The 12,317-nt window shown below is 36.8% G+C and overlaps 2 protein-coding genes across 2 annotated transcripts; one reads left to right on the top strand and one right to left on the bottom strand.

Moving 5' to 3' along the window:
* Positions 1-469: 469 nt before the first annotated feature.
* Positions 470-2,596, bottom strand: LOC120006699. Its single transcript, XM_038856834.1, has 3 exons — positions 1,738-2,596; positions 1,504-1,653; positions 470-946 (listed from the first exon to the last, which is right to left on the bottom strand). Exons 2-3 carry the CDS (start codon positions 1,645-1,647, stop codon positions 623-625), a joined length of 468 nt encoding a protein of 155 aa, XP_038712762.1. The 5' UTR covers positions 1,648-1,653; positions 1,738-2,596; the 3' UTR covers positions 470-622.
* A 1,429-nt stretch (positions 2,597-4,025) lies between these two features.
* On the top strand, positions 4,026-12,299 carry LOC120005615 (probable cyclic nucleotide-gated ion channel 5). Its single transcript, XM_038855363.1, has 8 exons — positions 4,026-4,190; positions 5,382-5,469; positions 6,618-7,200; positions 8,305-8,517; positions 9,023-9,327; positions 10,019-10,130; positions 10,242-10,478; positions 11,305-12,299. The coding sequence occupies exons 2-8, from the start codon at positions 5,411-5,413 to the stop codon at positions 12,007-12,009; spliced, it is 2,214 nt and encodes a 737-aa protein (XP_038711291.1). The 5' UTR covers positions 4,026-4,190; positions 5,382-5,410; the 3' UTR covers positions 12,010-12,299.
* Positions 12,300-12,317: the final 18 nt, after the last annotated feature.

Raw genomic sequence — 12,317 nt, 5'->3', positions numbered from 1 at the left:
ACATGCACCTCTTTCTTCAAATCATAATTTAATTGATGTTATAGATTCTTTGATTATCGTTTGAGCTTGATCTGTACATGCACAACGTATGTCCTGTTTCTGAATTTGTGCAGCTTTCTCATTTTGGCTATCTTGATTTTAAGGTAGATTTCTAAGCTTTACTCATATGATGAGCTTGATTATTTAACCTTTGAAGATCTGTTTTGAAAATCTGTCTCTCACTGCGCGTTCCTCATTTTTTGCTATAGTGTCTGTTAAAAGAAATCTGTGTGGAAGTGCCCTTCAATTGGGTTTGCTAGCGTTAGAAAGCTGGGCGTTTTGTCTTGTCTTTGGGTCCCGCAAAAAGAGTGGTTGAAAATGATTTTATGAGTGGGGACTAATCCCACATCGAACAAAAACGAAAAACGGAAAACGGGAGTCTGGCAAAGGCTTTAATGCATGCGCACCCAAAGTATATAAAAAAAAAATCAATCATCTAAAATTACAAATTACAACATTAAAAAGATAAATATATAGCTAAAACTGAAATTCAAAAATTGCGAAGTACTTACTAATCTAATAATCTAGGGGGTGTAGGTCAAAAATTGCGAAGTACTAACTAAATTGCAAAATACTTACTAATCTACTCTAAATTGTGAAGTACTAATTTATCTCCTAGGGAATATTTAGATTGGAGTTTCATTACTTGCTCTATGATATTTGGTATCTCCTTCAATCTCTCGTCCGGCAACGACAACTCGTATCCTCTCCAACTTAGATTTGCAGGATCAATGATAATTTTCTCCAATGCAATAGCATTCTCGATCAAATACTCTGCAAACTCCATGTCAATAGCATGCCCTACAAAGCCAGCAAGTTCCACTTCTTTAAGGCATTGGTGTGGACATTTTGTGGCCGCCTTCTTTTGTCTCCTCCCGTTCAACCAAGCATTCTCAATCCAAATAAACTATCGTAAGAGCAAACCAAGCTACACTTACTTTGACTATTTTGAGAGAAAAACGAAATAAAAGAAAATAAACTCCTTAAAAGTCAATTCGCATGACAATTTCAGCAATATGATTCATTATTCAATGTAAATATACAATGGAGTTAGTCTAAAACTTGGTTTTGTTAAAAAATTTCTTAGGTACTCAATATTTTCTTTGTAGTCAAGCTGCAATAGTATTTTGCATCCTTCAACCTTCCTTATCATATTACAACTTTAGTTAGCTTGATTCTTGTCCTATGTCATTCCTTCCTTAATCACTCTCAATTATACATTTTGTTTTGCTGTTGCAGTTTTCAGAAAAGAAAGTTTTGATTAAAGTACCAAGAAATATCTAGTGCTGTGACATAGATTTAATGTCACAAAAACAGACACAAGACAAACATCTATAGCTCAGGAAATTCAAGAAATTTCACTCAAATATTATTCAGTTTTCTGTATCTTGCGAGACAAAAAAAAAAAAATGTCCAACGTAATTCATGAGTGTCAAAAGAAAGGCCTAAAGCCAGAACACTTACCTCCAATGAAAATCTAAGCATAGAAGGAGCTGCCTCTATCAAAGGAGCAAAATTAAGAAGACTGTCACTCTCACTTCCATAAGTCTTCAATTCAAAATTCTTGAGGTTTGCAAGCAAAGGGAACTTGAATTTTTCAGGTACCATCTTTTTCTAAATAAGAACAAAGACACGCATAAGACATAGAAAGAAATCTAGGGGAAAAAAGCAGAAGCAAACATAATTTAGCATGCTAACCTCGAGTTTCGGCACAACTAGTTTAAGTTTCACTAGTTGAAATGCAAAATTTGAAAGCTCACGAAAGCTACGGACGATGTATTGAGAATATCTCCCACAAAAAGATAGTTCAACGAGGTTGGGTACATTCACAAAAGAGATATCTATCGCTTCACCAAATATGCGAATGATGAGAGATTTGCTGCAGAGATATATATGCTTTCCAACTTGTAGCAATTTGCTATCTTCAAGTACTCCAAGCAAAGTGATTCTCCAGAAACTTTAAGATCAACCATAGACTCTGAACCTTCAACTGATAATTGCCTAAGATGTGGGCAACTAGCTATGAAGTATTCAACAACACCTCCACTTATGTTTACACAATTCAACTCTAGCGCTATAAGGGATCTACAGTTATGCAGCCTCTTAAAAATGCTACGTAATGGGGGGAAAGAGTAAACCTTTTCATTGTGCACAGCAACTAAGAACTTCTGGAACTCCATCACCAGCCGTTTAACTTTCTTTTCAATTGCGAAGTAAACCCATTTGTCAATATCATACCCATGATTTTCATCCAAATCAAATCGAACTCGAAATTCTTCTATGGAAGATCCCTGATATGCCTCCAAGACAAGATTTACCCAATCGACATATCTATCCCTTTCCAGAGCAAGCATCCTATTATCAACTATTCCAAATCTTCTTCTTCGTTCCTTCAGGGCAAGTAACGCCTGCGAAGCATCAAAATTCAAGACGGGAATAAAAGTCCAAACCTTGCGCCATCGTCGCGCAAGAACACTAGTCCTTGCTGCTTCTTTCAATGACAAGAGAGACAGAAGGTACAACAGAACTTCATCTGGTAGTCCACTTATCTTATCCTCCTCAACATCATCCTCTCTCTACTCCCCAAATCAAAAAAAAAAAAAAACAATTTAGACATCTCATCAACATATTAGAAATCAAAAAAAAATGTAAAATTCAAGATGAATGATGATTCCAAAACAGAAATTTAGACATCTCATCAACATATTATAAATCAAAAAAAAATGTAAAATTCAAGATGAATGATGATTCCAAAACAGAGGAGTGCAGTTTGAAGTTTGAGTCATGAAATTCAACTTCGGTACCTTCTGTTCTTTTGCATAGACAGATATACACCTCCTTCCCATTTTGAGCTTAAACATCAATGAAGATGAGAAATTGAAAGATGCGAAAAAAAATCTGAATTTTGGACAGAGAACAACAGATCGTAGTTATCGATAGTTGGAAAAGCCTATGTGAGAATAATTCTCGTTTCTGATTAATTCAATCGACATCCTTCTACTGAGCTACAAGCAACTATTTAAAGTAAACAAATCCTACCTCTAATAAGAATAGAATACTTCTCCGAGTAGTGTAATAGAAATCCCCAAATACTGTCATCAAGCATGGCTAACAGTAATAGTAACTAATTATACTACTGCTACTAATATTACTACCAATTCTAAAAGGTTTCAATCTCCTTGAGGTTATACATCTTCTACCGTGCAACTCAAGTCTTCCTCTCTACTCACCTGATTGGATACAGGGACTTGAATATCTTGACTTAGCTGAGCCCAGTTCAGCTTAATCTTATGATGACGAGCACGATCATAAGCGTTCTTGAGTTGACGTGCTTGATCTTCATCACGTGTTCCCCTCACAAGTCTCTTTGATTTTTCATACTAGTGCATTTTTTTTTTGCCCTTTGTCAGTAAAACATCATCGTATTGAGGTGTAGGATTTACTTTCTTTATGTTTCGTCGAGAAGCGACGTTGTTTTCGTTGCTCGTGTATTTAATATAAATAATTTGGATGACATTAGAAGCAGAGGTGCGCACAAGGAGATTAATATAAGAGAGAAGGTGCATGAATCAGTTTCTACAGTCAAGATCAAAAGCACCACATGTAATCGGACGATCCGAGTTGAAGAAGCAACGAAAACAACGTCATTTTGTTCGTCCAGACGCAAATAAAAAATAAAAAATAAAAACAACGTCACTTTTTGACGGAAGTACGGAACATGAAGAAAATAATTCATACACCCCAATACAACGATGTTTTACTGACGAAGGGCCGAAAAAAAATGCGCAAACATGAAAAATCGAAGAGACTCGCACGGAAAGTACGACTTTACTCTGTGTTTTAGATATTAGTTAAAGACTATTATAAAAAACCAACAAATTATATTTTAATATTAAAATATTTGAATAAAGATTTTGATGGAATTTATTATTGTTTAGATATATATTGTAAAACGGCAAAAGTTGATTAAATATCTCACAAGTCCTCTTACGGTCTTACCGCGTTTCTTTTCGAGTCTCATATTTTCCTCTTCTTCTCTAGCTATTTCACAACCGCAAACCGCGCCTAATTTTCAACGAAGTCGCTAAACCTAGATGGAGTTTTGATCCAATTCGTTGTTGTTTGTTCTTAATCTGCAGAGAGATTTCACTGTAAGTCGTCACTTGCTCAAATCTTGCTTTTTCCGTTACTTGTCCAACTTTTGAACATATAATCGGATGTTACCGTTGATCAAATCAATCAATCTTTAGTTTTAGATGTATTGTTGATTTTTTGTTACTTAAAATAGTGTTCGTCGATTTCTGCACATTTATGTTTGTTAAATTTCAGCAGTCAACTATTGGGATAAGGGGATATGGGAGAAAAATTGAAATTATAGGAAATATTTGAAAGAAGGAGGAATCAATTGGGGTTTTGTAGTCGTTTCTGGAGATCTTATGCATAAAACTGTCTATATTGGCTTACAATTGTATGTGCTGCCATCTATTGCTATTGAGACCAATCCCTCCTGCGAGAGAAGTCCTCTTTCTCATGTATGTTGGTCCTTCCTTGCTTGGTCTAAACCTTTGTTCTCTTCCAATTTTTTTTCTGTTGGTTCACACTTCTCACCTCTTCATCAAAATTCCAATATGTTTCTGTTGGTTCACTGGTTTGATTTGCCAAAAAAGTCCCGTCATAGCTCTATGGCCTTAACAGAAAGGTTAATCAGCACACCACTTCACACTTCACTACCATTAGAATGCAATATTCTTCCTTTAGCATTACCTTTACTATGACAATTTACTATTTTAGGGTTTTCGGTATCAAACTTTCCAGTGTCTGCTGCGTTTCCACTTTCCACCAGGAGCATCTATAGGTAGACATTCTTCTTCCCCTCGACATCTTTGACTGCATAAAGAGTTTGTTGATCTCCTTCTCTAGCTTGAAAACAAGGGGCCGAGCTTCAATTGCTGTATTTCTTCATCCTTACATTTCAAACACCATATTTAAGTGACAATTCCTCCTAAATAATGCGCATAATGTCCTTAGATGGCAAACCAGAAATGATTTCGAAATGCCACTAAGAAATACTATGATTGGATTCAAAGTTTAAACATGTAGCAGTTCCTTGATCTGACTTTTATTTTGTTGTGCTTGTGTTGTAAATAGGTGAGTGGTTGGTTAGCATTGTACATTAAGCACCACATTAGTGAAGAGTTGAGTAGAAAATGTTTTCAATGGCTGGAGGATGGTTTGTAGTGCCAATTGATTAGTACTTTAGGTGGCCTTGTGTTTTTCAATAGATAAAATTGTCTTTACCGATTTCATTAATGCGAGTAAACTTGTCTGTCATTGGTTTGTAGGTGGTATTAATTTGGTAAAGTATATCAAAATGGTTTATGGTGGTTATAAGTCGCAATATTTAGATGGCCAACGAGAGAAGTTTTTCAGGTATATGCTTTTCCACTCTTTTGTTGTTGGGTATTTCGAAAGAGCAAGTGTTTACTTATCTGGATATCTAACATCTATTTGTCTTTCTTAATATATTTTCTTTTGGTAAGAACCAATGGACTATTTCTAGAATTTGGGCTGAAAATAAGTTTAATCTTCTTTGCCATTTGGGTTAAAGCTGTGTACGTCTAACTTTCCTTGACCCCACTTCCACTGCACGCTCTTGTAGCAATATTACTGAACTTGGTCAACCTGTAGAAGATTAAATAACTATGTTAGTTGCGAGTGACAGAATTTGGACAAGGGAGTATATGGCTCTTCTGTCAACTGGTGCAATATGAAAATGATTGCATTAACAAGTTCCTACATGAAGGAAAGGATTTGTAAAAAATCTGCATATGATATTACCTGCTCTAGATGAAGCATTTAGCCACATTTATTTCTATTTCATTGGATTAGTTTCATGGTAATTGATGTGTTCGAGAGAAGCAGATATATAAGAAATGTCGTACTAATTTAGTGGCCTTTTTTCTATAGTTTCCATTCCTTATAGTTTGAACCTTTTGACTTTATTTTTGCAACTGAATTTTCAAACATGCTTATTTGTACTCTTTTTTTTTTTTTTTTTTGTAATTGTCCTGCAAATTATTTTCCCCTGCCCTTGTCTTTTGGTCCATTTATCTCCTGTCTCTGGGCATTTCAGTTTCTTTGTGAAGGTGGAGAGTAATACATTTTGTAAATGTTAACCACTCAGTCTTAGTCCATGGGAAGGATATATATTGGAATTTAGCACTTCTTTTGGTTTCAAATTAGGCCCTTCCCCTACCCCCTGCTCTTTTTTCCACAAGTATGGTCTGAGAGGGGAACTTTGAAATGTAAGCCTTCAGGATTTATGCATGAAAGTTTTTAAGCCCTCAAAGACAATGGCCTCTATCATGTAACTTCATAGTCATCATCCCAAGAATCTTGCCATTGCACCAGTCATTGCACCCAATCACATCTCCTCACTTTATTTGATGAAAGAGTAAACCCAGATGGTGTCGGTAAAGTTGAGCATAATTCTTTTTGTTTTATTTTCATCTTTCCCAGGTGCTGTAGTTTGGATAAATTTAATTTTGTTGTTTTGGTGATGTTTCTATGTTCTATAGATTGGATGACTTAGACTCCAGGTCATCATCACCATCTGCATCTGGCGTGAAAAATTGTGGATTCAATATTGAGGCACTGGGTCATGCTGGTCATTCAAGTGATGAAACATCTCAGTCTTTTAAGAAAGGAATTAGAAAAGGATCTGAAGGACTTAAATCGATTGGTCGGTCTCTTAGATTTGGGGTTTCTCGGGCAGTTTTCCCAGAAGATCTGAAAGTTTCCGAGAAGAAAATATTTGATCCTCAAGACAAGTTCCTTTTACTGTGCAATAAACTATTTGTCATATCTTGTATTCTGGCAGTATCTGTGGACCCCTTATTTTTTTATCTTCCAGTTAGTAATGACTCATCCAAGTGTCTTGGTATAGATCGAAAGCTAGCGATTACAGCGACAACATTGCGGACAATTATTGATGCGTTCTATCTATTTCACATGGCTCTCATGTTCCGAACAGCTTATATTGCCCCATCATCGCGAGTTTTTGGACGAGGTGAACTTGTGATAGATCCTGCGCAGATAGCCCGGCGATACCTGCGTCAGTGGTTCATTGTTGATTTTCTTGCTGTGCTTCCACTTCCACAGGTTAAAAGTCATTTAGCTGCATTCATTTGATCACTCAAAGGCCGCATTCTTATCTCTTATTTGGATTATCCAGCCAATTATTAAAGTTGGGCAAACATAATTGCAAATTCATAGAAAGCAGTTACTTTGTTCGGATTAGGCTTGCCTGATAAATAATATCCTAATGTCAATCTCAAGCTAATTGCTTCTCCAAATCATATTGAATTTTTCAAACAGTAAAGAAAGCCTAAGCAATGGGTTTGCTCTCATGTAAATAAGATTTCAGGATTTTTTACTTTACTCTTGTTAGCAAAACATAAATATGAAATGTTAAAAGCACAAGTAATGAGTTTAGTGTCTTGATTGACTCTTAATCTAAAACTCTGTGGTCTTCATTTTGGAGTTGATAGTTCTATATTGTAAAAGTTCTTTACCGGTTTCATAACCTTTCATCACTGGCCAGGTTGAAGTGCAATCTAGTTAAGGTATGTAGCCAAACTATGCCGTGTAGTTGGTCCTTTAATGTTGTATTCCAGAAATGAGCTACCCATTTGAAAAAAGTTTAATAAGTACTTATGAATAGAACTCTTAAGGTCGAACTTGTTGGCCAGTGGTAGAGTTTCTTCATTTTAACCTGGCGGTCATAGGTTGGAATCCCTTAAACAGCCTCTCAGCTTGTAGGGTTAAGGATATATGCATCTGCCCACTCCACTGTTGGCGCTGTCACAAAGGTGTACACGTGGCATGTGTTGATCACACGTCCGGTGTTTACTGGGTGGTTCATGGGATTATAAGGACCGGTTGGGCAATTCACCTATTTGGTGAGTTTCTGTGTTGAAATTCAAACTGCTTATGGGAGCTTTGTACATAGGAGTTGTTTACCTTTTTAACTATGAACAAGACACAATAAGGAGCTTGTGGCCTAATGGTAGCCAACTCCTTACAGGTGCAAATTTTGATTCCCCCTCCCATAGAAAATAAGAATATATTCCCAGGACTTAACAAAAACAAAGAGAGAAAAAGCTATCAACAAGATTCTTGTAATTTTAGGGTACGTGCATTTTCATATCAAAAATGATTATATAGGAGGTCAAGTGATGCTTATGTATCTTCTCATATATGCAGATTGTGGTTTGGAGATTTCTGCAGAGCTCCGGCGGTTCAAATGTACTTGCTACAAAACAGGCTTTATTCTTTATTGTATTGTTTCAGTACCTGTCTAGATTTCTTCGAATGTTACCCTTGACTTCAGAACTGAAAAGGACAGCAGGTGTCTTTGCTGAAACTGCTTGGGCAGGTGCTGCGTATTATTTGCTGTTGTACATGCTTGCTAGTCATGTAAGTACCCATTTTGGGGTAGTTTTTGTAACTTTTATGATTTTGATTTTTTTTTTGGTTTTGTTTTGTTTCAACTGATGGATGCGGTTTAGTACTACCTTTTCTGGCTATCTAAGGTTTTCTGTGTGTGCACGCTTCCTCTACCAATCTCTAAGCGTAATGCATGTTAAGGTTTTCATGTACCGGGGAATGGTTAATACATCAAACTTATTGACAAGTGTTCAAATTTTTGTTTGGGGTATCTATGCTATTCTTATAGAGTAGCATTATTGTTTTGCTATTTGTAGCATGAATCAGTATCCTGCACATGAAAAAAGCATCTTGTTTATTGCAAGTCCCAGGATTTTGATTTTATGTATAATTTTTTATCCCTTCTCGTGATTATTGTATATAAATGATGTATCACTGATAACCGATAACCTTTGTACTGTACTTAGATGTTTGTTTATCCACACTATCTTGGGCCCTTAATTGAATTCTGATTGGTGGTAGTTTATAATTGTAGGTAGTTGGGGCATTTTGGTACTTGTTGGCTATAGAACGAAATGATTCTTGTTGGCGGGGTGCTTGTACTGATGACGTAAAGTGCAATAAAAAGTTTTTGTATTGCGGCAATCAGCATATGGAAGGATACGATGCTTGGAGCAATATCAGTTATTCTGTTCTTCAGTCAAAATGCTTAGCAGATGATCAAAATCCACCGTTTGATTTTGGAATCTATACCAATGCGTTATCATCAGGCATTGTTTCTTCTAATAATTTTATATCTAAAATCTGTTACTGTTTGTGGTGGGGGCTTCAAAATTTGAGGTAAATAAACTTTTTATATGTGTGTGTGTTTGTTTTAACCTGGTCCCTTTATTGAAGGAAGTCATTAGATTGAAATTTTCATTATATTGCTTATATGACTAGGTTGTATGAATTTAGCCAAATTTTGGTACAATGACTGGGTGAAAGTGGTCATTCCGTCATATTTATATCAAGAAGAAGATTTATGAGATATTACCAGATTATTTGAATTTAAATATCCCCTTTTAATTTTCCTTAACCAAATAAAAGACATATGTGGCTACCCCCATATCTTCCTTTTATTTTGGTATATTCTTCCTTTTATTTTTGGCTCAGTGGTAGAGTTGTTTGGGTGCAAGTGCAACCTAGAGATCACAAGTTCAATTCCTGGAAATAGTCTCTCCACATATTATGTAGGGTAAGGTCAGCGTACATCCTGTATGTCCCCGAACCGACCCACTGCAGAAGCTGTATGCACAGGAGTTGTTTACCTTTTCTTTTAGAATGTTGGAAATCGAAGTTGAAATCACCCTTAATGTCCAAATTACCACTTGTTGGGGGTAAAACCTGGGGCTGGTCTAGTCTGTCACACCAGCTTTAGTTAGAAGTTTTCTTCTTCAAGTATAGCTCTACAAGTTATAGCTCTACAAGTTTGCATCCGTGAACTTTTTGATTTTACCCAGTTTTCACTTGTATTTCCTGCTCTTTACAGTACGCTTGGCCAGGGGCTTCAAACAAGTACCTTTGTTGGGGAGATTATATTTTCTATCGCACTTGCAATACTTGGTCTCATCCTTTTTGCTCTTCTGATAGGCAACATGCAGGTAGACTCTTAATTAATTGATTTTTTTAAAGCGAGGCTTTTGTTTTCTTCCAAATGATTTAATTTTTTTATATTACAGTGTTTAAATCTTGATTTGGTGCTGTTATAACAGACCTATCTTCAATCTCTTACCATTCGGCTAGAAGAAATGAGGATCAAAAGGCGTGATTCAGAGCAGTGGATGCATCATCGCCTGCTTCCTCAAGATCTTAGGGAACGTGTTAGACGATATGACCAGTATAAGTGGCTGGAAACACGTGGCGTCGATGAGGAGAGTATAGTTCAGAGCCTGCCAAAGGATCTTAGGAGAGATATTAAAAGACACCTCTGTCTCGCATTGGTTCGGAGGGTATGCATTTTCTATGGCACTTTTTAATTTAATTTCTTTATTTGGTGTTGCGGTAGAGAGTTCTTCTGCCGCCTTGTTTTTACAATTTTGTTCACTCTGAGTCTGATGTATGTGCATTTTAGCGATTTGTCTTGAGATAGCTTTGTTCAACAATCAAGCTTGTTTAGTATTTGCATGCTTTTCCTGTAAAGGAGCAACCTAGTTTTTTCATTTTCGGTATCTCAATATGATCAGGAATTTAAAATGGGGCTTAGTAGAGCTCAGTATTATCTCATTAATTTACTGACGACAAAGTATTAAAAATTGTTGTTAATTGATGAGTATACAATTTGCTGAAGTCTGATCGGAGCCATCGTGTTTCACTAGTTGGGTTAAACAAATAAATGTCTAAACTATTGGGAAGTTTAACCAAAATTTTAGTTGTCAATCACTTTATGCAGTGATTATCGAGATGAGAGTGGACTGGTGATGATACCCTTCAATTAGGATAACAATTGGCTAAATTTTAATGATTTTCATATGATAAACAACCCAATATTATTAGTTTAATTATTTTCATTATTTCCATATGATGCTATGCATTACCTCTAAATTCTTGAGCTTTTAATTTTTGTAAAAGATTTGTTCTTGGAGAACAACTTCTTGTAAACATCTTCCGATGATGACTAGCAATGAGTGGGTTCTTTGATATTTTCTCCCCACTGCTGTTGTGACCATTGGGGGATTTGGAGCTGTATTTTGTTCGGCTTATAATTAGAAGTGATATTTGATAGTTGCAATGTTTTTTTAATGCATGGATGATGGATTGCTTTGCTGGTGTTTGTAGGTTCCTCTTTTTGAGAATATGGAGGAGAGGTTGCTTGATGCAATTTGTGAGCGGCTGAAACCAAGTTTATTTACTGAGAGGACTTACATAGTTCGCGAGGGAGATCCAGTTGACGAGATGCTTTTTATAATCCGTGGTCGCCTTGAGAGTGTAACTACGGATGGTGGGAGGAGTGGGTTCTTCAACCGCAGTATGTTGAAAGAAGGGGATTTCTGTGGAGAGGAGCTCTTAACGTGGGCACTGGATCCAAAATCTGGGGCAAACCTTCCTTCTTCTACTCGGACTGTGAAGGCTATAACAGAGGTCGAGGCTTTTGCTTTGATAGCTGAAGAGTTGAAATTTGTGGCTAGTCAGTTTAGGCGCCTTCACAGTAGACAGGTTCAACACACCTTCCGATTTTACTCACAACAGTGGAGAACTTGGGCTGCTTGTTTTATCCAAGCAGCATGGCGCCGCCATTTAAGAAGGAAGAATATGGAGCTGCGGCAGAAGGAAGAAGACGAAGTAGAAGCAGAAGGATCAGATGGTGCCATCAACAATGTTGGTGGTGGTTCTTACAGTCTTGGCGCCACCTTGTTGGCATCCAGGTTTGCAGCTAATGCTCTTCGCGGTGTACATCGAAATCGGAATGCTAAGACTGCTAGAGAATTGGTGAAACTACAGAAGCCTCGGGAACCAGATTTTACCGCTGAAGATGCAGATTGATTTTCCATTTATGGTACTCATCTTTGATGATAACTTTTGCGGTTCTACAGGATGAGAGATGCTGAAAACATGTAATAAACGCTATTTTTTTTTTTTCACACTAGATGCTGCTGTTATATGAATTTGGGCATTGACACGGTACAGTTGCCAGATTGCTGCCGTGCCGTGAATAACTTTTGCTGCTGATATAAAGCCATTCCCTGTGACATCTGATGTGGGCTTAAATTCATGCCCGCGAGTATAAAATTTTTCCACTTGTAAATTGGGCTGAAGCTCGGCGCTTAGGTACATGTGTTTTTGTTTTCCCT

This window comes from Tripterygium wilfordii, chromosome 9 (assembly GCF_013401445.1).
Source record: "Tripterygium wilfordii isolate XIE 37 chromosome 9, ASM1340144v1, whole genome shotgun sequence".
NCBI lineage: Eukaryota > Viridiplantae > Streptophyta > Magnoliopsida > Celastrales > Celastraceae > Tripterygium > Tripterygium wilfordii.
This window is presented reverse-complemented; position numbering and strand designations above follow the sequence as displayed.